This window comes from Bufo gargarizans, unplaced genomic scaffold (assembly GCF_014858855.1).
Source record: "Bufo gargarizans isolate SCDJY-AF-19 unplaced genomic scaffold, ASM1485885v1 original_scaffold_1791_pilon, whole genome shotgun sequence".
Lineage (NCBI taxonomy): Eukaryota > Metazoa > Chordata > Amphibia > Anura > Bufonidae > Bufo > Bufo gargarizans.
In genome coordinates, this window is record NW_025334518.1 from 140,839 (window position 1) to 168,502 (window position 27,664).

Below are 27,664 nucleotides of genomic sequence, written 5' to 3' on the forward strand. Positions count from 1 at the left end.
ACCAAACCACTCTTTTGGTGCCCATTGGTGTAATGGGGCCTACAAGTCTATTTAGGATGCCATGGGGACAGAGCCTTGTGTAGAAGATCTTATGATGGATTCTAGACTTATCATCATACAGAGGGCAGGGTAATCGCAGCGTCCTCCTCAGAGGTGGCTCCAGGGAGCTGAACTGCAGGAAGGTGATGGTGTGGAGACCCTGCACACCCTGAATTCTCTAACATCCCAATGCTGTTGTACAGTGGAGAGCACAAGAAGACAGACACGCGCCATGCTGAATGTTAGAAGTCTGGTGAAAGAACAGCCAGCCTCCAGGATTTAATAAGACACATAACAGGGGGGCTTCACATCACACTACTATGGAGTCTGCCCATAACAAGCTGAGATCTTTAGCACCATGCAAGCCAACGATTAGCAGTGTCCAGTAGCATGACTGTCTCAGAAGAGAGTGCAGAGCGCCATCAGGTGGGGGCTGCAGCGATGAACAGTTGTGTTTTGCTGGAGATCTTCTTTAAGGTGTTCAAAAACTACAAAAAAGGAAAAATACTGGGGTTGAATTTTTGCCGCATTCCTCAGCGATTAGGAGGTGGATTCTCCAGTTACATAACATTACACAGGGATCGGCATCACACACATTACACTGTAGAACATGCAGGGAATAGAGACTGACAGCAGAGTTATTACCGCACTCATCGTCGGGGGCCGGGCAGCACATTGTGGTACACTGCTTCATTATGAGGCATGAGTTCCTGTTTAGGACCAAAGAGAAGCGGTAAGGAGAGGGAAGGAGAAGTCAGACATTTATATGACGCTCTTATCAGCCCTGCTGTAATGACCAATAATAGGGAAGTAAATCTGGATTCTGCTCTTGGGACTCCGCCTTCTGCCATAAATTTAAAAGGGGCTATCTGCCCAAAATTACTCAGAAAAGCCTCAGAATGGTGGAAAAATAAATAGAATAAAAATATCACCTGACTAGTCCTCCCGCCACCCAGGGTCCAACACTTCCCAGTCCGCCTGCAACATGTGGAGCGTGTGCAGAGATGAATCAGAGACCAGTGCATCTCACCGCACATGCACAGGATGCTGCCGCTGCTGGCTGGGGAGCAGGTTCCCCAGCCTGAGGAGCATCAGTCACACCAGGAGGGGCATTGTCTGCATGACTATTCACCTGAGTTGCTGCGCCAGACAACCATCACTGGTAATTACAGCACAGAGCATGCTATAAAAGGACCTTCTCTACATAAAGCTAGGCTGGACACGCTATACAAGGCATACTGATGCAATAGTGCTTTAGAAGAGGAAAATCAGGCAAGAGTTTTCCTTTTAATGAAGAGATAAGTCGATTACCTGATAATTAGATTCTTCCTTCTTTTGTGTTGCTGGAGTGACCTGTCAAAACAAGAAGAACTTGCAGGTTTCTGTGTAAAGTAATTTGGGACAAAGGTCAGAATCTGATGATAATGATGACTGGGGGAGAAGGTGGACATAAACATGGACTATTCTGGAGGAGAAGGTGAACACATACATGGACTATTCTGGTAGAGAAGGTGGACACATACATGGATTATTCTGGAGGAGAAGGTGAACACATACATGGACTATTCTGGAAGAGACGGTGGACACATACATGGACTATTCTGGGGGAGATGGTGAACATATACATGGACTATTCTGGAGGAGAAGGTGGACACATACATGGACTATTCTGGAGGAGAAGGTGGACACATACATGGACTATTCTGGAGGAGAAGGTGGACACATACATGGACTATTCTGGAGGAGAGGTGGTCACATACATGGACTATTCTGGAGGAGAAGGTGAACACATACATGGAATATTCTGGAGGAGAAGGTGGGCACATACATGGACTATTCTGGAGGAGACGGTGGACACATACATGGACTATTCTGGGGGAGATGTTGAACATATACATGGACTATTCTGGAGGAGAAGGTGGGCACATACAGGGAGTGCAGAATTATTAGGCAAATGAGTATTTTGACCACATCCTCCTCTTTATGCATGTTGTCTTACTCCAAGCTGTATAGGCTCGAAAGCCTACTACCAATTAAGCATATTAGGTGATGTGCATCTCTGTAATGAGAAGGGGTGTGGTCTAATGACATCAACACCCTATATCAGGTGTGCATAATTATTAGGCAACTTCCTTTCCTTTGGCAAAATGGGTCAAAAGAAGCACTTGACAGGCTCAGAAAAGTCACAAATAGTGAGATATCTTGCAGAGGGATGCAGCACTCTTAAAATTGCAAAGCTTCTGAAGCGTGATCATCGAACAATCAAGCGTTTCATTCAAAATAGTCAACAGGGTCGCAAGAAGCGTGTGGAAAAACCAAGGCGCAAAATAACTGCCCATGAACTGAGAAAAGTCAAGCGTGCAGCTGCCAAGATGCCACTTGCCACCAGTTTGGCCATATTTCAGAGCTGCAACATCACTGGAGTGCCCAAAAGCACAAGGTGTGCAATACTCAGAGACATGGCCAAGGTAAGAAAGGCTGGAAGACGACCACCACTGAACAAGACACACAAGCTGAAACGTCAAGACTGGGCCAAGAAATATCTCAAGACTGATTTTTCTAAGGTTTTATGGACTGATGAAATGAGAGTGAGTCTTGATGGGCCAGATGGATGGGCCCGTGGCTGGAGTGGTAAAGGGCAGAGAGCTCCAGTCCGACTCAGACGCCAGCAAGGTGGAGGTGGAGTACTGGTTTGGGCTGGTATCATCAAAGATGAGCTTGTGGGGCCTTTTCGAGTTGAGGATGGAGTCAAGCTCAACTCCCAGTCCTACTGCCAGTTTCTGGAAGACACCTTCTTCAAGCAGTGGTACAGGAAGAAGTCTGCATCCTTCAAGAAAAACATGATTTTCATGCAGGACAATGCTCCATCACACGCGTCCAAGTACTCCACAGCGTGGCTGGCAAGAAAGGGTATAAAAGAAGAAAATCTAATGACATGGCCTCCTTGTTCACCTGATCTGAACCCCATTGAGAACCTGTGGTCCATCATCAAATGTGAGATTTACAAGGAGGGAAAACAGTACACCTCTCTGAACAGTGTCTGGGAGGCTGTGGTTGCTGCTGCACGCAATGTTGATGGTGAACAGATCAAAACACTGACAGAATCCATGGATGGCGGCTTCTGAGTGTCCTTGCAAAGAAAGGTGGCTATATTGGGCACTGATTTGTTTTTGTTTTGTTTTTGAATGTCAGAAATGTATATTTGTGAATGTTGAGATGTTATATTGGTTTCACTGGTAAAAATAAATAATTGAAATGGGTATATATTTGTTTTTTGTTAAGTTGCCTAATAATTATGCACAGTAATAGTCACCTGCACACACAGATATCCCCCTAAAATAGCTAAAACTAAAAACAAACTAAAAACTACTTCCAAAAATATTCAGCTTTGATATTAATGAGTTTTTTGGGTTCATTGAGAACATGGTTGTTGTTCAATAATAAAATTAATCCTCAAAAATACAACTTGCCTAATAATTCTGCACTCCCTGTACATGAACTATTCTGGAGGAGAAGGTGGACACATACATGGACTATTCTGGAGGAGAGGTGGGCACATACATGGACTATTCTGGGGGGAGAAGGTGGGCACTTACATGGACTATTCTGGGGAAGAAGGTGGACCAATATATTGGGCTTGTGAATAAGAGGAGTTAAAGAACCAGATTTAAAGTCAAGGAGCTAAAGACTAGCCACAGATAGCCTGTAAGTAATCTCCTTTTTTCATCTTTAGTTTTTTTTATAACTGGGATAATGGCTAGCAACATTGGAGGTTTCCTTCAGTGCACAGTTTGCCATATGGATGCACGGCCGGAGCGGGTGTTCCAGGTTGAGCATGTTGCCCATCTGTAAGCTTGTGTTAGAGATCTGGAAGAGCAAAATACAACACTGAAAGGAACTGACAATCTTGAGAAGAGCATGCTGCTCACTGAGCAAGCAGTTAGTGGGGTAGATATGGAAGATGGAGATCAGGTGGTGGATCAACAGGAACAAGCAAGAAGCTGGGTAAATGTGTTTAGAGGGAGAAGAAAGGGATCCCAGAAGAGGAAGGCCAATCATGTTTCTGTGCTTGTAAGCAAAATTGCCAACTTGGGTGATGATACAAGGGTGTCAGTTTCAGAAATGGCAGCCTTAGCGGATACAGTAGTCCATAATAGTTGAGAGAACAGTCCAGCTAGTAGTCGGAGGGATGGTGGTGCAGGTAGACCTAGACAGTTAGTGGTTATAGGGGATTCTATAATCAGGAAGACGGATAGAATCAAGACCACTTCAACAGAATGTTTTGCTGTCTCCCTGGTGCCAGGGTTCGGCATGTGGTGGAACGGGTGGATAAACTACTGGGAGGGGCTGGAGTTGACCCAGCTGTCGTGGTGCATGTTGGTATCAATGACAAAATAAATGGTAGGTGAAAGGTCCTTAAGAATAATTTTAAAGAACTAGGTTCCAAACTGAAGGGAAGGACCTCCAAGGTAGTGTTCTCTAGAATCCTGCCGGTGCTATACTCTACACAGGGCCGTCAGCTGGAGCTTAGGGAGTTAAATGCATGGCTTAAATCTTGGTGTAGAGCAGAAGGGATTGGGTTCCTAGACCACTTTTCACTGAGTTACAAACTGTTTTCCGCAGATAATTTGCATCTCAATGTTAGGGGAGCTGCTGTGTTGGGGGAGAGAATTCTGGCTGGGGTGACAATGCATTTAAACTAGGGACGAGGATATGGCTATAAATATGGAGATAGACAAGTTAGAGAGGGGTCAGAATATATTGGGGGGGGGGAGGATTAGAAAAGTAGATAAGGAGATCTGTCAGATACAAACTAACTCTAAAGAAGGAAAAAAAATGATCATAAAAAATACATTTTATAAAAGTGTAACATTTGATGACAACTTTAAAGAGGACCTTTCACTGAATATTACTGTGGCAAACATCGCCACTTATCGAATGTCTTGCTTGTCTGTACCTCTTCCCCTCCCCCCTCAACCTCCCATCAGCCCTTGCTATTGTCTGGCCCCACCTTTCCTTGTACCATAGTAATCTATGTATTGTTTGTAAATGAGGCTGTTGGAGCTTTGAATCCAGGTGCGCATGCCTAGTAAAGTCAGTTGACTCCCAAACTGTGTGTCATCCAGTTACTGGGGAAATTGTCTCTTGGATATTGACCTGCTTCTTCAGCTACAAGGGTATTTAAGTGAAGATATTGAGGGTATACCTTGAAGCTCCGCAACAATTGGTGGCAGTGGTGGGATACAAGCCTTGCAGCACAGCAAAGTAGCAGTTTCTTGAAACAGCCATTCGGATATACCGGAGTTCAAGAATATGTGCAGTCATTCGAACGAACGGTGAATGGAGACGAATTATGCAACATTGAAACGAACTAAGTTAAAGCAATTATTGGAAGCAAGGGGAAGAAAAGCCAGCAACAAAACTACTCTTGTGGCCGAACTCATGGAGGGGGACAGAACGACCACTGCGGCAACTTCACAGAAGACAGAGCCAACGGAATTTCCAAGAGAGCTCAATAGCAGGTTAGCTTTTTACCCAAACACCCCCTCCGTGGAGACACTAGAAAGACTGATAGCAGACGTACACGAGTACATTGTAGCTAAGCAAAACGCTATTCAGCGAATTGGGGAAGGAGCCCCAGCACCCACCAGCACTACCCAGGGAAAAGCTAAGATTCCCTACCAAGCTTTTAAAAATTACACAGAAGGAGAAAGTGATATTGACAAATACCTACAGGATTTCGAAAGGTTGTGCCAGCTACACGACATCAGCCCAGCCGACCAAGTACCGACCAAGTACCCCTGCTGGCAGGTAGATTGTCAGGCCGCGCCGCAGAGGCATACCGAACCGTCCCAGACAAAGACATCAGGAATTATCACAAAGTCAAACAAGCCTTCCTAGCACGGTATGCCATTACCTCTGAGGCATACCGACTCAAATTCCGGGATATCAAGAAACAAACAAAAGACTCACACACTGAATGGGCACACCGACTACAACGAGCCGCCAAGGGGTGGATGGAAGCGACACGGGTCACCACTATGGAAGAGATGTTCCAGTTTATTGTAATGGAGCAGTTTTTTAATGGACTAACCACAGAACTGCAAAATTGGGTACGAGATCGCAAACCCTGTACCCTACCAGAGGCAGCCAAGCTAGCTGACGAGTTCCAAGACACCAGCCGAGACCAACGCACACCACACCGGACCACGTATGGATCTACCACCCGTCTGCCAGCAGTGACTACCTTGGCTCACCCACGACCAGCTGCGAGCCACAACCAGTACCCTCCTAGGTACAATACCCGACCACCGATCCGCTGCCACACCTGCAACCAACAGGGGCACATCCAGAGAGACTGCCCACGTAACTGACCTTGCCAGAACTGGAACCACCAGGGTCCTCCTCCCCCCAATCGGGCTGCAGTACACTGCTGCCAAAGAGAATCTGTGCTCCCAACATCCACAGTCACCTCAATAGAAGAGCCTCTGGGGATCCTACACGAGGTAAACCCCATACAAGCCGCCTCTGACAACCGCCAGGGGCACCGCTAGGTGGTACACATGGAGGAGAAGAGTATACAAGCATTACGTGACTCTGGGGCCATGTTAACCCTGGTCCAAAATCATTTGGTGCCTAAGCACACCCTCACCGGAGACTGTGTAGCTGTACGGGTGGCAGGGGGAGCAATTTACAAAGTTCCCACTGCCAAGGTGCATTTGAATTGGGGGGCAGGGCATGGAAACGTGGAGGTGTGAGTTATGCAGGATTTGCCCGCTGATGTTATTATGGGCAACAACTTGGGGGAGCTCACCTCTGCTTTTGTCCCTCAATCAACTATCCAAGAGGCCTACCCGGTTGTTACCCGGCAGCAAGCACGCACCACGGCTCCATCCAATCACTCTGAGGCTCAGGTAAACAATATGCCACACACCCCTCCTATTCTCCCCTGGGATGCCCCCCTGGAATTTGGCAGTGAGGTGGCCCTAGATCCCTCCCTGCAGGTATATAAAGATAGGATAAACAAAGACCAAGGAGGGTTGGAGGGAGAGAGATATGCTTGGGACAAAGGTCTTATATACCACTATGCAGAGATGGTAGTAGCAGGGTCCATACCCGTGCCCACTAAGCAGTTAGTGGTACCCCGAAAGTATAGACAAGAGTTGCTGCGCATCGCGCACAATATACCATTATCAGGACATTTAGGAATCAGCCGAACGAAACATCGGCTGACGCAGAACTTCTTCTGGCCAGGTATTTCAAAGGATATTAGACAATACTGTCAAACGTGCGATACCTGCCAGAGGGTAGGGAAGAGAGGGGATCGCTATAAAGCCAAACTCAGATCCCTGCCCATAATTGAAGAACCCTTCAGTCGGGTAGCAGTAGACATAATAGGACCCTTAGCGAAACCCAGTACCTCCGGCAATAAATACATCTTGACCGTAGTGGACTACGCCACTAGATACTCAGAGGCAGTGGCGTTGACCAATGTACATGCAGAGACTATAGCCGATGCCCTTATGCGAATATTCTCCCGTATGGGATTTCCCCGGGAGATTATGTCGGATAGGGGCACCCAATTCACTGCAGAGGTCGCCACCAACTCTGGAAAGTGTATGGGGTGAAACCGATCTTAAACTCTGCCTACCACCCCCAGACCAACGGCTCTGTGAACGGTTTAACGGAACACTTAAACAGATGATCAGCACGTTCATAGACCTTCGAAAAGACTGGGAACGGTTTTTGCCCCAGTTGCTCTTTGCCTATAGGGAAGTACCCCAAGAATCCACGGGATTCTCTCCTTTTGAATTATCGTTCGGGAGGAGAGTGAGGGGTCCCTTAGACCTTATCAGAGAACACTGGGAGGGAGGGGTAACTACGAATGGTACCCCTATTGTCCCATACGTGCTGGAGTTTAGGGAACGCTTGGAGGCTCTGACCCAGGTGGTACGTACTAACCTCCAATCGGCCCAACAACGACAGCGCAGATGGTATGATAAGGGGTCCAGGGACCGCAGCTTTCAGGTCGGGCAGAAGGTGTTAATCCTACGGCCAGTCCCTAATGACAAGCTGCAGGCCTCCTGGCAGGGCCCATACAAGGTGGTGGAGCAAATCTGTGATACCACCTATGTGATCGGCCCATGCGCTGGAGCAGGGGGCAGACGCATGCTCCATGTGAACATGCTGAAGCCCTACTACGAGCGCATAGAAGAGGTGACCGCTATTTGCGCCTCTGCCGCAGAGGACTTTGAAAATTTACCTCTCCCAGACCTCCTAGAGAAAGAGAACCAGAAAGAGGACCTGGAAGAGGTTCAGTTAGGTGAACGGCTGAGTCCCCAGGAAAGGGCGCAGGCTCATAGTCTAATAAGGGAAAAAGGAACCACTTTTTCTAATCTCCCCGGGTACACCCCGTTAGCCACCCACAGAGTAGAAACAACAGGGCAGACCCCTCTCCGCCAACCTCCTTACTGCATACCTGAATCCGTAAAGGATAATATGCGCAAGGAAATTGAAGAAATGCTACAACTAGGAGTCATAGAACACTCTGAAAGCCCTTGGGCCTCCCCAGTAGTTCTGGTGCCGAAGCGGGATGGGACTACCCGCTTCTGCGTAGACTACCGGTGGCTTAATGATAAGCCGTATCAGATGCCTATCCTATGCCCTGGATAGACGAGCTCCTGCACAAAATGGCCAGGGGCCAATACCTCGCCACAATAGATCTTTGTAAGGGGTATTGGCAGATTCCCCTAGCCAAAGACGCCATCCCTAAGTCGGCGTTTGTCACCCCGTTTGGCCTGTACCAGTTTAAGGTCATGCCATTCGGGAAAAACGCTCCGGCTACTTTTCAGAGGATGGTGGATCGGCTATTGAATGGGTTTCAGAAGTACGCTTGCGCCTATCTAGATGATATAGCGATCTTCAGCCACTCCTGGACTGAACACCTGACCCACATAGGAGCCGTACTAGACCGTATTAGGGAGGCAGGACTAACTCTGAAATCCAGTAAGTGCCATATAGGGATGGCAGAAGTCCAATACCTAGGACACCAGGTAGGGAGCGGCCAACAAAAACCCGAACCGGCTAAGGTAGAGGCTGTAGCCAAATGGCCAACCCCTCGTACCAAAACTCAAGTACTGGCATTCCTAGGTACCGCAGGATACTACCGTAAATTTGTACCCAACTACAGTACCCTGGCCAAACCCCTAACCGACTTGACCCGCAAGAATCTTCCTAAGATAGTAGTCTGGACCCCAGAGTGTGAGCAGGCATTCCAGCAACTAAATACGGCTCTTGTGAATGCACCTGTACTCGCCGCCCCTGATCCAACTAAACGCTTTCTCGTCCACACAGACGCTTCTATGTTTGGATTGGGGGCAGTACTGAGCCAAGTCGGAGAAGATGGCGGAGAGCATCCAGTGGCTTACTTAAGCAGAAAACTTTTACCCCGGGAAGTAAGTGTGGCGAAACCAACCTCGCCATTGGGTTTTGGGGAGGCCTGTTTAAAAGCCTCTTGCCTCGGAATTATGGCCCTGTGGCAAACCCAGCCACTATATACGGTAATTCCTGCACGTATGATGTTAGGGCATATGGGTATACCACTTTAAAGAACCAAGCGTATATATGTTTGTGTAACTTGTCAGCTTGGGAGACAGTTGGGTGGCTAGACAGAGGGGAGGAAAATGCTGGGTGTGTTCCATTGTCCCATTGTGCCATTGTCCCATTGTGTGTTTAAATGGTGATGTCTGTCCTGTTGTCTCCACATGTGTATTGGCGATTTCCCTTTGTCCTGAGAGATAATTGGATTGCTCTTCGGTTGTCTCCAGGACAGAGAGGAGGAAACCATGATGCATTGTGGGGATGTGTTGTATCTGTTCTGTGTCGCAGTCTCCCTTCTGGTCCTCTAGGGGGCGTGAACGATTGATTGCTGTACTTGCATTGTGTGTGTTGTAAGATATTGATTGGTTGGATTTCAAAACCCTGTGGGCAGTACTATGTTTGTTTTTTATGAATAAAAGAGGCTGTACTTGAAGTACAGTCAGACTACTGCTTGACCCTCAACACGGAGCCTTGTCTCGTTATTGGGGGGATTCCCTGTATGCTGTTAGAGACTGATTGCCAGGAGTGTAAGCTGATTGTATGCTTTTCCTGTTCGTCTGCTAGCAGTTATTCGCAAGGTTCCAGTTTGGAGTGCTATTTTGTATCCAGTTTGGGAGTTTGGTGTTCTGCAGTAGCTGTGCTTGTCTCTCAGAAAGGGGCATATCGCCTAAACGGATTTTAACCCCTTGTCTGCTGAAACGGTCCGTTACAGTAAGCTACGCCGCCATAGAAAAATAATGCCTGGCCGTGGTGTGGGCCCTTAAAAAGCTGCAGCCCTATTTGTATGGACAACCCTTTTCCTTACTCACAGATCACAACCCATTGGTGTGGCTGAACAGGGTGTCAGGAGACAATGCCAGGCTCTGCGCTGGAGTTTGGCGCTGCAGCCATTTGACTTTACCATCCACTACCGCCCTGGGAAGCAAAATGGCAACGCTGACGGGTTATCCAGACAAACTGAACTTGAAATGTGATCTGTGAGTGCTCCTCCGGACATCCCCAAGCCGATCCGTTGGGATCAGACTGTGTATGCCGGCTTGGTTCTTGGGGAGCATTGTGGCAAAAAACGCCACTTATCGAATGTCTTTCTTGTCTGTACCTCTTCCCCTCCCCCCTTTTCCTGTCCCATTGTTTCCCCAGCAGGGTGTTGTCTCAGGGACACTGGGAGACCAGTTTAAACTAGCTGCAGTGTCCCCCCTCAACCTCCCATCAGCCCTTGCTATTGTCTGACCCCACCTTTCCTTGTACCATAGTAATCTATGTATTGTATGTAAATGAGGCTGTTGGGGGTTTGAATCCAGGTGCGCATGCCTAGTAAAGTCAGTGACTCCCAAACTGTGTGTCGTCCAGTCACTTGGGAAATTTTCTCTTGGATATTGACCTGCTTCTTCAGCTACAAGGGGATTTAAGTGAAGATATTGAGGGTATACCTTGAAGCTCCGCAACAATTACAATGTGAACTAAGTATACAGACATGGAGAGCGGCGCCCGGGGATCTCACTGCACTTACTATTATCCCTGGGCACCGCTCCGTTCTCCTGCTATGCCCTCCGGTATCTCCTCTCACTAAGTTATGGTAGGCGGAGATTTCAGTCACTAAGTTATGGTAGGCGTAGTCTGCCCTTGTTCTGCTCTAGCGCTGGCCAATCTCTGCACAGAGCTCTCAGCCTGGGAGGTTATTTTCTCCCAGGCTGTGAGCTCTGCAATGCGATTGGCCAGCGCTACAGAAGAACAAGGGCAGACTCCGCCTACTATAACTTAGTGAGCGGAGAGACCGGAGGGCATAGCAGGAGAACGGAGCAGCGCCTGGGTATAATAGTAAGTGCAGTGAGATCCCCGGGCATGGATGCATGGAATAGCCTTCCTGCAGAAGTGGTAGCTGCAAATACAGTGAAGGAGTTTAAGCATGCATGGGATAGGCATAAGGCCATCCTTCATATAAGATAGGGCCAGGGGCTATCCATAGTATTCAGTATATTGGGCAGACTAAATGGGCAAAATGGTTCTTATCTGCCGACACATTCTATGTTTCAAAAATGGGAGAGCTCAAGGCCTTGGTACTGGAGAAGCATATTGATGTAGTTGGTATTGCTGAGACAAGGCTGGCCTCTTATCATGATTAGACTGCAAATCTTCAAGGATTTACACTCTTTAGAAACCTCTGACCGCAGAGGCGGTGGTGTATGTCCGCAGAGTAGGTGGTGTATGTCTGATAGGGCTGACCTCAGAGGTGGTGGTGAATGTCCGATAGGGATGACCGCAGAGGTGGTGTATGTCCAATAGGGCTGATCACAGAGATGGCGGTGTATGTCCGATAGACCTGTCCCCAGAGGTGGTGGTGAATGTACAATAGGGATGACCGCAGAGGTGGTGTATGTCCGATAGGGCTGATCTCAGAGGTGGTAGTGTATGTCTGATAGGGCTGATCGCAGAGGTGGTGGTGTATGTCCGATAGGGCTGACCGCAGAGGTGGTGGTAAATGTCCGATAGGGATGACCGCAGAGGTGGTGTATGTCCGATAGGGCTGACCGCAGTAGTGGTGTATGTCCGATAGGGCCGACCGCAGAGGTGGTGGTGTATATCTGATAAAGCTGTTCGCAGAGGTCGTGGTGAATGTTCGATATGGATGACCGCAGAGGTGGTGTATGTCCGATAGGGTTGACCGCAGAGGTAGTGTATGTCCGATAGGGATGACCGCAGAGGTGGTGTATGTCCGATAGGGATGACCGCAGAGGTGGTGTATGTCCGATAGGGATGACCGCAGAGGTGGTGTATGTCCGATAGGGCTGATCGCAGAAGTGGTGGTGAATGTCCGATAGGGATGACCACAGAGGTGGTGGTGAATGTCTGATAGGGATGACCGCAGAGGTGGTGTATGTCCGATAGGGCTGATCTCAGAGGTGGTGGTGTATGTCCGATAGGGCTGACCGCAGAGGTGGTGATAAATGTCCGATTGGGATGACCGCAGAGGTGGTGTATGTCCGATAGGGCTGACCGCAGTAGTGGTGTATGTCCGATAGGGCTGACCGCAGAGGTGGTGTATGTCCGATAGGGCTGATCTCAGAGGTGGTAGTGTATGTCCGATAGGGCTGATCGCAGAGGTGGTGGTGTATGTCCGATAGGGCTGACCACAGAGGTGGTGATAAATGTCCGATAGGGATGACCGCAGAGGTGGTGTATGTCTGATAGGGCTGACCGCAGTAGTGGTGTATGTCCGATAGGGCTGACCGCAGAGGTGGTGGTGTATATCCGATAAAGCTGTTCGCAGAGGTGGTGGTGAATGTTCGATAGGGATGACCGCAGGGGTGGTGTATGTCCGATAGGGTTGACCGCAGAGGTAGTGTATGTCCGATAGGGCTGACCGCAGAGGTGGTGGTAAATGTCCGATAGGGATGACAGCAGAGATGGTGGTGTATGTCCGATAGGGATGACCGGAGAGATGGTGGTGAATGTCCGATAGGGATGACCGCAGAGGTGGTGTATGTCCGATAGGGATGACTGCAGAGGTGGTGGTAAATGTCCGATAGGGATGACAGCAGAGGTGGTAGTGTATGTCCGATAGGGATGACCGCAGAGATGGTGGTGAATGTCCGATAGGGATGACCGCAGAGGTGGTGTATGTCCGATAGGGATGACTGCAGAGGTGGTGGTATATGTCCGATAGGGCTGATCGCAGAGGTGGTGGTGTATGTCCGATAGGGATGACCGCAGAGGTGGTGTATGTCCGATAGGGATGACCGCAGAGGTGGTATATGTCCGATAGGGCTGATCGCAGAGGTGGTGGTGAATGTCCGATAGGGATGACCACAGAGGTGGTGGTGAATGTCTGATAGGGATGACCGCAGAGGTGGTGTATGTCCGATAGGGATGACCGCAGAGGTGGTGAATGTCCGATAGGGATGACCGCAGAGGTGGTGTATGTCCGATAGGGATGACCGCAGAGGTGGTGTATGTCCGATAGGGCTGACTGCAGAGGTGGTGGTGTATGTCCGATAGGGCTGACTGCAGAGGTGGTGGTGTATGTCCGATAGGTCTGACTGCAGAGGTGGTGGTGTATGTCCTATAGGGCTGACCACAGAGGTGGTGGTGAATGTCTGATAGGGATGACAGCAGAGGTGGTGTATGTCCGATAGGGCTGACCGCAGAGGTGGTGGTATATGTCCGATAGGGCTGACCGCAGAGGTGGTGGTGTATGTCTGTATGCTGCGAGTGATATGCATGTACTGTAAGTGTGATGGAGACAATTGTGGATGAAGGTTGTGAGGATGTTGAAACCTTGTGGGTGGAATTACAGAGGGAAGAAAATAATGACAACAATTCTTGGTGGGATCTATAGACCCCCCAATATAACTGAGGAGATAGAATATCAACTGTAAGCGCAAATGGAGCGGGTGGCGCAGGCGACACAGTGATGATAATGGGAGATTTTAACTTTTAACAAACAATTTAAAAAATTGGGAACATGATTCCGCCTCTGCTGCAAAAGCGAGAAAATGTCTCAGCTTTCTGCAGGGTCATTTCATGGGACAGTTTGTAGAAGATCCTCCTAGAGGCGATGCTCTTCTGGATCTAGTAATTTCTAACAATGCAGAGCTTGAGGGAAATGTCACTGTCCATGAAAACCTCGGTGACAATGACCACAATATAATTATATTCCAACCAAACTGTAAAAAACTGACTGGGGTCGGTAGGGCAAAAACACTTAAAGGGCATTTATCAAACTGGTGTAGAGTAGAACTGGCTTAGTCGCCCATAGCAACCAATCAGATTCCTCCTTTCATTATCCAAAGTAGCTGTCCAAAATGAAAGGTGGAATCTGATTGGTTGCAATGGGCAACTACGCCAGTTCTCCTTTACACCAGTTTGATAAATTACACCCTTACATTTAAAAAGACAAATTTCCCCGGGTTGAGTGCTGCACTTCAGGACATAGACCGGGAGCAGCGATTGTCACATAATGACATTGATACTAAATCGGAGTGCTGCTTTACATCTACACCTGGGGGGGTAACAATCTGCATGCAGCATATGCCCTGGGGGAGTAACACTGGGAGAGTCACTGGCTGAGAAGGATCTGGGACTATTAGTAGATCATAGACTAAATACCAGCATGCAATGCCAGTCAGCTGCCTCTAAGGCATGGACTTGCGGGACAGGGATGTAATATTGCCGCTATACAAAGCTTTGGTATGGCCTCATCTGGAATATGCGGTTCAGTTCTGGGCACCAGTCCATAAAAAGGAAGCCCCGGTGTCAGAAAAAGTGCAAAAGATAGCAACCAAACTGATAAAGGGCCTGGAAGATCTCAGCCAGGAGCAAAGAGTAAAAGAACGGCATTTATATAGCCTTGAAAAAAGCCTAATACAAGACCATGCAAAAAATATCGAGAGAAGCTATTCTGTGTTAAAGTTCCTCAAAGAACAAGGGGCCACTCCCTGCGCCTGGAGAAAAAAAGATTCAGTCATAAGAGGCGAGAAACATTCTTTACAGTAAGAGCGGTGAATCCCTGGAATAGCCGCAGGAGCCGCTCACAGCAAATACAGGAGATGCTTCAGAAAAGGTCTAGATGACATTATATCTCACAATAACATTGGTGCTTCTGACAACGTGTAGAAACCTTGTGCCACACATCCTTTGCCTTTGGCCCAACCCCATTTTAAAAGGAAGATGGACATTGATCCAGGGAATTGTTCTGTGGATTGATATAGCAGGATTACAGGTTGGACTTGATGGACTTTTGTCTTTTTCCAACCTTAACATCTATGTAACTGTAATATGAACTATTCTGGAGGAGAAGGTGAACACATACATGTACTATTCTGGAGGAGAAGGTGGACACATACATGGACTATTCCAAAGGAAAAGGTGGACACATATATAGACCATTCTAGAGGGGAAAGTGGACACATACATGGACTATTCTGGAGGAAAAGGTGGACATATATATGGACTATTTTGGAGAAGAAGTTGCACATACATGGACTATTCTAGAGAAGAAGGTGGACACATGCATGGACCATTCTGAAGGGGAGGTTACGTAAGAGGCCTTATATAACTACAGGGAGTGCAGAATTATTAGGCAAGTTGTATTTTTGAGGATTAATTTTATTATTGAACAACAACCATGTTCTCAATGAACCCAAAAACCTCATTAATATCAAAGCTGAATATTTTTGGAAGTAGTTTTTAGTTTGTTTTTAGTTTTAGCTATTTTAGGGGGATATCTGTGTGTGCAGGTGACTATTACTGTGCATAATTATTAGGCAACTTAACAAAAAACAAATATATACCCATTTCAATTATTTATTTTTACCAGTGAAACCAATATAACATCTCAAGATTCACAAATATACATTTCTGACATTCAAAAACAAAACAAAAACAAATCAGTGCCCAATATAGCCACCTTTCTTTGCAAGGACACTCAGAAGCCGCCATCCATGGATTCTGTCAGTGTTTTGATCTGTTCACCATCCACATTGCGTGCAGCAGCAACCACAGCCTCCCAGACACTGTTCAGAGAGGTGGACTGTTTTCCCTCCTTGTAAATCTCACATTTGATGATGGACCACAGGTTCTCAATGGGGTTCAGATCGGGTGAACAAGGAGGCCATGTCATTAGATTTTCTTCTTTTATACCCTTTCTTGCCAGCCACGCTGTGGAGTACTTGGACGCGTGTGATGGAGCATTGTCCTGCATGAAAATCATGTTTTTCTTGAAGGATGCAGACTTCTTCCTGTACCACTGCTTGAAGAAGGTGTCTTCCAGAAACTGGCAGTAGGACTGGGAGTTGAGCTTGACTCCATCCTCAACCCGAAAAGGCCCCACAAGCTCATCTTTGATGATACCAGCCCAAACCAGTACTCCACCTCCACCTTGCTGGCGTCTGAGTCGGACTGGAGCTCTCTGCCCTTTACCAATCCAGCCACGGGCCCATCCATCTGGCCCATCAAGACTCACTCTCATTTCATCAGTCCATAAAACCTTAGAGAAATCAGTCTTGAGATATTTCTTGGCCCAGTCTTGACGTTTCAGCTTGTGTGTCTTGTTCAGTGGTGGTCGTCTTTCAGCCTTTCTTACCTTGGCCATGTCTCTGAGTATTGCACACCTTGTGCTTTTGGGCACTCCAGTGATGTTGCAGCTCTGAAATATGGCCAAACTGGTGGCAAGTGGCATCTTGGCAGCTGCACGCTTGACTTTTCTCAGTTCATGGGCAGTTATTTTGCGCCTTGGTTTTTCCACACGCTTCTTGCGACCCTGTTGACTATTTTGAATGAACCGCTTGATTGTTCGATGATCACGCTTCAGAAGCTTTGCAATTTTAAGAGTGCTGCATCCCTCTGCAAGATATCTCACTATTTGTGACTTTTCTGAACCTGTCAAGTCCTTCTTTTGACCCATTTTGCCAAAGGAAAAGAAGTTGCCTAATAATTATGCACACCTGATATAGGGTGTTGATGTCATTAGACCACACCCCTTCTCATTACAGAGATGCACATCTCCTAATATGCTTAATTGGTAGTAGGCTTTCGAGCCTATACAGCTTGGAGTAAGACAACATGCATAGAGAGGAGGATGTGGTCAAAATACTCATTTGCCTAATAATTCTGCACGTAGTGTATAAGTAAAAGACCTCTTTCAAACTTCATTGTAGCACATGAATGTCACCACAGATGTGTGAAAGAGGCCTCAGGAAAGCAGGGTTGGGAGCAGAGTAATCAGTAGATCCTGGAGGATCAGGACAAAAGAAAAGCCTATTCAACAGCACCAGACACATTGCATAAATTCTTGACCCAATTAATTTCCATTGCCCACTGAAGACCAAGTATGCCTAGGTTTTTTTTGGCATAACAACAAGACAACTTAAGTGAGAAACTCTGACCCAAACCACACATATCATAACTGTAATCCCGTGTGGATGTTTTTGGCTTGACTCTGCTCTTATAACTAATTGCCAGGACTTCAACCTCTGTAATCTCTGGTTTCTCCCTTCAAAACCTCAGCAGGTAACTCTGTGTAGCTTCTATGCCATCCCGGTGTCATCCTGATAGTAGGACAGGCTTCCATGTGTGGGGCTTTTGAAGCCAAAGCAGGGAAAGGGTCATAAATAGAAAACATAAAAAAGAAAGACTGAGACTTCTCTTCGTTATGAATCCTCTCCTAAATGTGGAAAGAAAGCCTGTGGAGAAGAGGATTCCTCTTTCAGGTAGATCACTGTGGAGCTTTCTCCTAAAGCCAATAAATAACTGCTGATATCAGTAGGGAAGTGAGAGGCCGCCATATATTTCCCCTGAATGACAACCCTATAATAAAAGGACAGGAAAGTCATCTCAGCGGGGTGCAAGTCTTACCATCGCTCCCGGCAGTTTAGTTTCGTAGGTGAGGTCTGGTCTGAAATCTGCATTTTCATAAATGTTCCGTGCAGCGTCACCAGTATGCGACCCTAAACAGGAAAATAACTAAAAATGTATAGATGTATATAGAGTATATATGGATCTATAAGGAATGGGGAGCTGTATACAGAGTATATATGGATCTACAAGGAATGGGGAGCTGTATACAGAGTGTATATGGATCTACTGGGAATGAGGAGCTGTATACAGAGTGTATATGGATCTACTGGGAATGAGGAGCTGTATACAGAGTGCATATGGATCTACCGGGAATGGGGAGCTGTATACAGAGTGTATATGGATCTACAAGGAATGGGGAGCTGTATACAGAGTATATATGGATCTACCAGGAATGAAGAGCTGTATACAGAGTGTATATGGATCTACAAGGAATGGGGAGCTGTATACAGAGTATATATGGATCTACCAGGAATAAGGAGCTGTATACAGAGTGTATATGGATCTACAAGGAATGGGGAGCTGTATACAGAGTGTATATGGATCTAACTGGAATGAGGAGCTGTATACAGAGTGTATATATGGATCTACCGGGAATGAGGAGCTGTATACAGACTGTATATGGATCTACCAGGAATGAGGAGATATATACAGAGTGCATATGGATCTACCAGGAATGAGGAGATATATACAGAGTGCATATGGATCTACAAGGAATGTGGAGCTGTATACAGAGTGCATATGGATCTACCAGGAATGAGGAGCTGTATACAGAGTGTATATGGATCTACTGGGAATGAGGAGCTGTATACAGAGTGCATATGGATCTACCAGGAATGAAGAGCTGTATACAGAGTATATATGGATCTACAAGGAATGGGGAGCTGTATACAGAGTATATATGGATCTACAAGGAATGGGGAGCTGTATACAGAGTGTATATGGATCTACTGGGAATGAGGAGCTGTATACAGAGTGTATATGGATCTACTGGGAATGAGGAGCTGTATACAGAGTGCATATGGATCTACCAGGAATGAGGAGCTGTATACAGAGTGCATATGGATCTACAAGGAATGGGGAGCTGTATACAGAGTGTATATGGATCTACAAGGAATGGGGAGCTGTATACAGAGTGTATATGGATCTACCAGGAATAAGGAGCTGTATACAGAGTGTATATGGATCTACAAGGAATGGGGAGCTGTATACAGAGTGTATATGGATCTACCAGGAATGGGGAGCTGTATACAGAGTGTATATGGATCTAACTGGAATGAGGAGCTGTATACAGAGTGTATATGGATCTACCGGGAATGAGGAGCTGTATACAGACTGTATATGGATCTACCAGGAATGAGGAGATATATACAGAGTGTATATGGATCTACAGGAATGAGGAGCTGTATACAGAGTGTATATGGATCTACAAGGAATGGGGAGCTGTATACAGAGTGTATATGGATCTAACTGGAATGAGGAGCTGTATACAGAGTGTATATATGGATCTACCGGGAATGAGGAGCTGTATACAGACTGTATATGGATCTACCAGGAATGAGGAGATATATACAGAGTGTATATGGATCTACAAGGAATGGGGAGCTGTATACAGAGTGTATATATGGATCTACCAGGAATGAGGAGCTGTATACAGAGTGTATATGGATCTACAGGAATGAGGAGCTGTATACAGAGTGTATATGGATCTACAAGGAATGGGGAGCTGTATACAGAGTGTATATATGGATCTACCGGGAATGAGGAGCTGTATACAGACTGTATATGGATCTACCAGGAATGAGGAGATATATACAGAGTGTATATGGATCTACCAGGAATGAGGAGATATATACAGAGTGTATATGGATCTACAGGAATGAGGAGCTGTATACAGAGTGTATATGGATCTACAAGGAATGAGGAGCTGTATACAGAGTGTATATGGATCTACAAGGAATGGGGAGCTGTATACAGAGTGTATATGGATCTACCAGGAATGAGGAGCTGTATACAGAGTGTATGTGGATCTACCAGGAATGAGGAGCTGTATACAGAGTGTATATGTATCTACTGGGAATGAGGAGCTGTATACAGAGTGTATATGGATCTACTAGGAATGGGGAGCTGTATACAGAGTGTATATGGATCTACCGGGAATGGGGAGCTGTATACAGAGTGTATATGGATCTACCAGGAATGAGGAGCTGTATACAGAGTGTATATGGATCTACAAGGAATGAGGAGCTGTATACAGAGTGTATATGGATCTACAAGGAATGAGGAGCTGTATACAGAGTGTATGTGGATCTACCAGGAATGGGGAGCTGTATACAGAGTGTATAAGGATCTACCAGGAATGAGGAGCTGTATACAGAGTGTATATGGATCCACCAGGAATGGGGAGCTGTATACAGAGTGTATATGGATCTACCAGGAATGGGGAGCTGTATACAGAGTGTATATGGATCTACCAGGAATGGGGAGCTGTATACAGAGTGTATATGGATCTACAAGGAATGGGGAGCTGTATACAGAGTGTATATGGATCTACAAGGAATGAGGAGCTGTATACAGAGTGTATATGGATCTACAAGGAATGGGGAGCTGTATACAGAGTGTATATGGATCTACCAGGAATGAGGAGCTGTATACAGAGTGTATGTGGATCTACCAGGAATGAGGAGCTGTATACAGAGTGTATATGTATCTACTGGGAATGAGGAGCTGTATACAGAGTGTATATGGATCTACTAGGAATGGGGAGCTGTATACAGAGTGTATATGGATCTACCGGGAATGGGGAGCTGTATACAGAGTGTATATGGATCTACCAGGAATGAGGAGCTGTATACAGAGTGTATATGGATCTACAAGGAATGAGGAGCTGTATACAGAGTGTATATGGATCTACCAGGAATGAGGAGCTGTATACAGAGTGTATATGGATCTACCAGGAATGAGGAGCTGTATACAGAGTGTATATGGATCTACCGGGAATGAGGAGCTGTATACAGAGAGTATATGGATCTACCAGGATGAAGAGCTGTATACAGAGAGTATATGGATCTACTAGGATGAAGAATACCAGTAACCACAGATCACATACATGCAGAGCTGTACTTCATGTATGAACAGTGTAACCCATATGGATATTCATAGGAGATCTTCTTCAGAACCTTGTCCACCATCTTCTCATGGATCGGAGCTCGGCTTTCTCCTCTTGTCAATCAGCCGCTCCCCTTACGCCTCCCCTCCCCCTCCATAAGAGAAGATGTTTCTTCTTGTTTTGTCCTTGTTTCCTCCTCAGTTTGTTGGTCCTGGGAGATCTACAAGCCATGTGAAGGTGGCCACCCACATACGACAGAGGTCATGTAACACGCATGTGAACCCAGAAGTGATTGATGTACAGAGCCTCTGTCAGCAGGATCATCTTTATTAATGGGGTGGGGCTGACGCTGCAGATTTTTCACTTTTCTTCCTCCATCTGTTGCTGCATTTAGGAGAAATGTTTTTAATATGGCCTAAGTGCTTAGTAACTCGGTGCACCCGTGGAGACTCCCCGCCACCGTTCTATCACCAGGGATCCAGGAGGAGAGCTGAGTGTCCAAGAAAGTAAAGAGGAGGAGCTAAGATGGACGCGTTGCTACTCCCCCCCCCCCCCCCTTACTGCAGATGTTTCTCCTAAACACAGCAGCAGATGGGGTGAAGAAAGGTGGGCTTTATTTCCAGCAGGGTCAGCCCCACCAGGCATTTCAGCTGTGTTTATAGGGTTGATTCTGCTGACAGATTGCCTATAAATTAACTGAAGATTCACAAACAATCTAATGGATCTTCTTATCCTAAAAGTGAAGGTCATGGAGGAGCCGGGGAGAGGATTAGGGTTCTCCCCTCCTCCTGATGCGGGGGTTTAGTTATGGGTTCAGGGATCTATGTCACACTGCACACAGGCGGGAGGCTCCTGCTGCAGCCAGTTGTCTTCTAGCCAGACATAGGACAGTGAGGAGGAGGAGGGGGACACGGCTGAGCTCCTGGTGCACAGAGGAGATGCCTTCATATCTACATTTACATGAAGTACATCTCTTGGGTGGATGAAGAAAACACGTATTCGCTGCACACGGACAAGGACAGACAGAACATACAAATACCGTACTTTTCTTCACAATGAAGAAGACGATGATCCCAATAATGGTCAGCCCAGCGAGGATGCCGATGACGATGCCGGCGATTTCACCACCACTAAGGCCATTTTTAGGAGGAACAACTGGAAATGTCAGAGGTCAACATGGTTATTTCTGGAGCCCGTAAAGCATGACAACCTATAGTATTAGGAGAAGTACTCCCAGCAGGTTCACCAGTACATTAACCCTTTCTGTCTCCATAAGACTGGGCTTACCGGGCTGCAGTAGGGCGACTACGTTCTGGTAACCGTGCGGCACAGAAGCTGAGCTTCACAACGGATCATTGCCCCAAGTTTAAGGGAATTCTTCCTTGCACCTCGAAATCTACCGCCACCGAAGGAACCCTGAACCAGTATCAGGCAGGAGAATTGGCAAATCTAGGGAGCTGCCCTTTAGGGAAGAAAGATGCACCCTTCGCATCACTGCACGGTCCAAGGGAGTACCAGAGTGAGTAACTATGACCTCCATTATTGCTACTACTACTGTTCCTATCCTCCCCCCTCCTCTTGGCACGCTGCATGTACAAATCAGTAAACAGTCCAAAGTCAGGGTGGGCAGCAGAGGGTTAATACAAGGAACAGGCAGCAGGATTTGCTCCCCTATATATATGCACGACTGCATGTGGGTTTGAGCACCTCCTGCTATACCACGTCATTCCATTCAGTTTGTGTATATATAGAGATTCCTGGAGGTATATAAACTCCAATTTAAATGTGCCTGTTTTCCATCTACAGGCCACATTTAGGTGCACCTGTGAGGCCTGGGCCATACCAGACAGTCTTGAGTGGGACTTGCAGACTCCTCCCTCCTCCCATTGCTAGCATGGTTACATGCTGGAGGTAACTGGTGAGCTGTTTGTGAGTCGGCCTCATGCTCCTGTAATTTGCCCACTGGCTCCTGGTATTTGCCCACTGGCACAGGTAGGAGAGTGTTAGGTCCCGGGCTACTTGAGAAACCTTGTCGCGGTGCCCGGGCTTAGACATGTCCTACACCGTAGGACATGTTGACTAATCTCTCAATTTTAAAACCAGTTTGAGGATTTAGTAATACCGCAGAGTGCACCTGTCCTTTGCTATTTTGTTATATTGTTATATTGATTATCACATCCACACAATTGTTACCTTGTGTAGGATGTCTATTGTGGTACTTGTGGTTCGCTGCGGGCATCCTCCACCGTATGCATGTTTGCTGGGGATTGCCATTAGCAACGGGCCACAAGTGCAGGATTTGCTCCCCTATATATATGCACGACTGCATGTGGGTTTGAGCACCTCCTGCTAATACCACGTCATTCCATTCAGTTTGTGTAAGGAACAGGCAGCAAAGGATGAAATCTGTTAACAGGGAAGGATAGGCACAGTGGTAAGCAGACAGGACGATGGCGCACCTTAGCAGGAAACTAGCCGACTAGAAGCTAATGCTCAGGCACCCTCCCACTAGGGAAGGCATCCTAAATCCCCATAGGCTGGGGCAGATGTAAGTGTGCATTCACCACAGTGATCTAGTGGGAAGGCATCAGGACTAGAGTTGAGCGAACACCTGGATGTTCGGGTTCGAGAAGTTCGGCCGAACATCCCGGAAATGTTCGGGTTCGGGATCCGAACCCGATCCGAACTTCGTCCCGAACCCGAACCCCATTGAAGTCAATGGGGACCCGAACTTTTCGGCACTAAAAAGGCTGTAAAACAGCCCAGGAAAGAGCTAGAGGGCTGCAAAAGGCAGCAACATGTAGGTAAATCCCCTGCAAACAAATGTGGATAGGGAAATGAATTAAAATAAAAATTAAATAAATAAAAATTAACCAAAATCAATTGGAGAGAGGTTCCATAGCAGAGAATCTGGCTTCCCGTCACCCACCACTGGAACAGTCCATTCTCAGATATTTAGGCCCCGGCACCCAGGCAGAGGAGAGAGGTCCCGTAACAGACAATCTGGCTTCATGTCAGCAGAGAATTAGTCTGCATGTCATAGCAGAGAATGAGGCTTCACGTCAGCCACCACTGCAACAGTCCATTGGCATATATTTAGGCCCAGCACCCAGGCAGAGGAGGGAGGTCCCGTAACAGAGAATCTGTCTTCATGTCAGCAGAGAATTAGTCTGCATGTCATAGCAGAGAATGAGGCTTCACGTCAGCCACCACTGCAACAGTCCATTGGCATATATTTAGGCCCAGCACACACACAGGCAGAGGAGAGAGGTCCCGTAACAGAGAATCTGGCTTCATGTCAGCAGAGAATCAGTCTGCATGTCATAGCAGAGAATGAGGCTTCACGTCAGCCACCACTGCAACAGTCCATTGGCATATATTTAGGCCCAGCACCCAGGCAGAGAATGAGGCTTCACGTCAGCCACCACTGCAACAGTCCATTGGCATATATTTAGGCCCAGCACACAGGCAGAGGAGGGAGGTCCCGTAACAGAGAATCTGTCTTCATGTCAGCAGAGAATCAGTCTGCATGTCATAGCAGAGAATGAGGCTTCACGTCAGCCACCACTGCAACAGTCCATTGGCATATATTTAGGCCCAGCACCCAGGCAGAGGAGGGAGGTCCCGTAACAGAGAATCTGGCTTCATGTCAGCAGAGAATCAGTCTTCATATCATAGCAGAGAATCAGGCTTCACGTCACCCACCACTGTAAGAGTCAATTTTCTTAAATTTAGGCCCAGAACCCAGGCAGAGGAGAAAGGTCCCGTAACAGACAATCTGGCTTCATGTCAGCAGAGAATTAGTCTGCATGTCATAGCAGAGAATCAGGCTTCATGTCAGCCACCACTGCAACAGTCCATTGGCATATATTTAGGCCTAGCACACAGGCAGAGGAGAGGTTCATTCAACTTTGGGTAGCCTCGCAATATAATGGTAAAATGAAAATAAAAATAGGATTGAATGAGGAAGTGCCCTGGAGTCCAATAATATATGGTTATGGGGAGGTAGTTAATGTCTAATCTGGACAAGGGACGGACAGGTCCTGTGGGATCCATGCCTGGTTCATTTTTATGAACGTCAGCTTGTCCACATTGGCTGTAGACAGGCGGCTGCGTTTGTCTGTAATGACGCCCCCTGCCGTGCTGAATACACGTTCAGACAAAACGCTGGCTGCCGGGCAGGCCAGCACCTCCAAGGCATAAAAGGCTAGCTCTGGCCACGTGGACAATTTAGAGACCCAGAAGTTGAATGGGGCCGAACCATCAGTCAGTACGTGGAGGGGTGTGCACACGCACTGTTCCACCATGTTAGTGAAATGTTGCCTCCTGCTAACACGTTGCGTATCAGGTGGTGGTGCAGTTAGCTGTGGCGTGTTGACAAAAGTTTTCCACATCTCTGCCATGCTAACCCTGCCCTCAGAGGAGCTGGCCGTGACACAGCTGCCTTGGCGACCTCTTGCTCCTCCTCTGCCTTGGCCTTGGGCTTCCACTTGTTCCCCTGTGACATTTGGGAATGCTCTCAGTAGCGCGTCTACCAACGTGCGCTTGTACTCGCGCATCTTCCTATCACGCTCCAGTGCAGGAAGTAAGGTGGGCACATTGTCTTTGTAGCGTGGATCCAGCAGGGTGGCAACCCAGTAGTCCGCACAGGTTAAAATGTGGGCAACTCTGCTGTCGTTGCGCAGGCACTGCAGCATGTAGTCGCTCATGTGTGCCAGGCTGCCCAGGGATAAGGACAAGCTGTCCTCTGTGGGAGGCGTATCGTCATCGTCCTGCCTTTCCCCCCAGCCACGCACCAGTGATGGACCCGAGCTGCGTTGGGTGCCACCCCGCTGTGACCATGCTTCATCCTCATCCTCCTCCACCTCCTCCTCATCCTCGTCCTCCTCGTCCTCCAGTAGTGGGCCCTGGCTGGCCACATTTGTACCTGGCCTCTGCTGTTGCAAAAAACCTCCCTCTGAGTCACTTCGAAGAGACTGGCCTGAAAGTGCTAAAAATGACCCCTCTTCCTCATCCTCCTCCTCCTCCTCCTGGGCCACCTCCTGTTCCATCATCGCCCTAAGTGTTTTCTCAAGGAGACATAGAAGTGGTATTGTAACGCTGATAACGGTGTCATCGCCACTGGCCATGTTGGTGGAGTACTCGAAACAGCGCAACAGGGCACACAGGTCTCGCATGGAGGCCCAGTCATTGGTGGTGAAGTGGTGCTGTTCTGTAGTGCGACTGACCCGTGCGTGCTGCAGCTGAAACTCCACTATGGCCTGCTGCTGCTCGCACAGTCTGTCCAGCATGTGCAAGGTGGAGTTCCACCTGGTGGGCACGTCGCATATGAGGCGGTGAGCGGGAAGGCCGAAGTTACGCTGTAGCGCAGACAGGCGAGCAGCGGCAGGATGTGAACGCCGGAAGCGCGAACAGACGGCCCGCACTTTATGCAGCAGCTCTGACATGTCGGGGTAGTTGTGAATGAACTTCTGCACCACCAAATTCAGCACATGCGCCAAGCAAGGGATGTGCGTCAAACCGGCTAGTCCCAGAGCTGCAACGAGATTTCGCCCATTATCACACACCACCAGGCCGGGCTTGAGGCTCACCGGCAGCAACCACTCGTCGGTCTGTTGTTCAATACCCCGCCACAACTCCTGTGCGGTGTGGGGCCTGTCCCCCAAACATATGAGTTTCAGAATGGCCTGCTGACGTTTACCCCGGGCTGTGCTGAAGTTGGTGGTGAAGGTGTGTGGCTGACTGGATGAGCAGGTGGAAGAAGAGGAGGAGGAAGCCGAGAAGGAGGAGGTGGCAACAGGAGGCAAAGAATGTTGCCCTGCGATCCTTGGCGGCGGCAGGACGTGCGCCAAACAGCTCTCCGCCTGGGGCCCAGCTGCCACTACATTTACCCAGTGTGCAGTTAGGGAGATATAGCGTCCCTGGCCGTGCTTACTGGTCCACGTATCTGTGGTTAGGTGGACCTTGCTACAGATGGCGTTGCGCAGTGCACACTTGATTTTATCGGATACTTGGTTGTGCAGGGAAGGCACGGCTCTCTTGGAGAAGTAGTGGCGGCTGGGAACAACATACTGTGGGACAGCAAGCGACATGAGCTGTTTGAAGCTGTCTGTGTCCACCAGCCTAAATGACAGCATTTCATAGGCCAGTAGTTTAGAAATGCTGGCATTCAGGGCCAGGGATCGAGGGTGGCTAGGTGGGAATTTACGCTTTCTATCAAATGTTTGTGAGATGGAGAGCTGAACGCTGGCGTGTGACATGGTTGAGACGCTTGGTGACGGAGGTGGTGGTGGTGGTGTTGGTGGTACATCCCCTGTTTGCTGGGCGGCAGGTGCCAACGTTCCTCCAGAGGCGGAGGAAGAGGCCGAGGCGGCAGCAGCAGAATAGGCCGAGGCGGCAGCAGCAGAAGAGGTAGCAGGGGGAGCCTGAGTGACTTCCTTGGTTTTAAGGTGTTTACTCCACTGCAGTTCATGCTTTGCATGCAGGTGCCTGGTCATGCAGGTTGTGCTCAGGTTCAGAACGTTAATGCCTCGCTTCAGGCTCTGATGGCACAGCGTGCAAACC

At 47.8% G+C, this 27,664-nt stretch overlaps 1 protein-coding gene across 1 annotated transcript in view; it reads right to left on the minus strand.

Annotated features, from left to right (window-relative positions):
* Positions 1–257: 257 nt before the first annotated feature.
* The window catches only part of LOC122923655, a 129,756-nt gene continuing 102,349 nt past the window's right edge, over positions 258–27,664 (minus strand). The window contains exons 11-15 of the mRNA XM_044274510.1: positions 22,145–22,255; positions 17,992–18,083; positions 1,351–1,392; positions 685–749; positions 258–527 (exon numbers count right to left, since the gene is read on the minus strand). Of these exons, the coding sequence (XP_044130445.1) occupies positions 690–749; positions 1,351–1,392; positions 17,992–18,083; positions 22,145–22,255 (305 nt within the window). The 3' untranslated portion in view covers positions 258–527; positions 685–689. The remainder of the gene's footprint in view (positions 528–684; positions 750–1,350; positions 1,393–17,991; positions 18,084–22,144; positions 22,256–27,664) is intronic.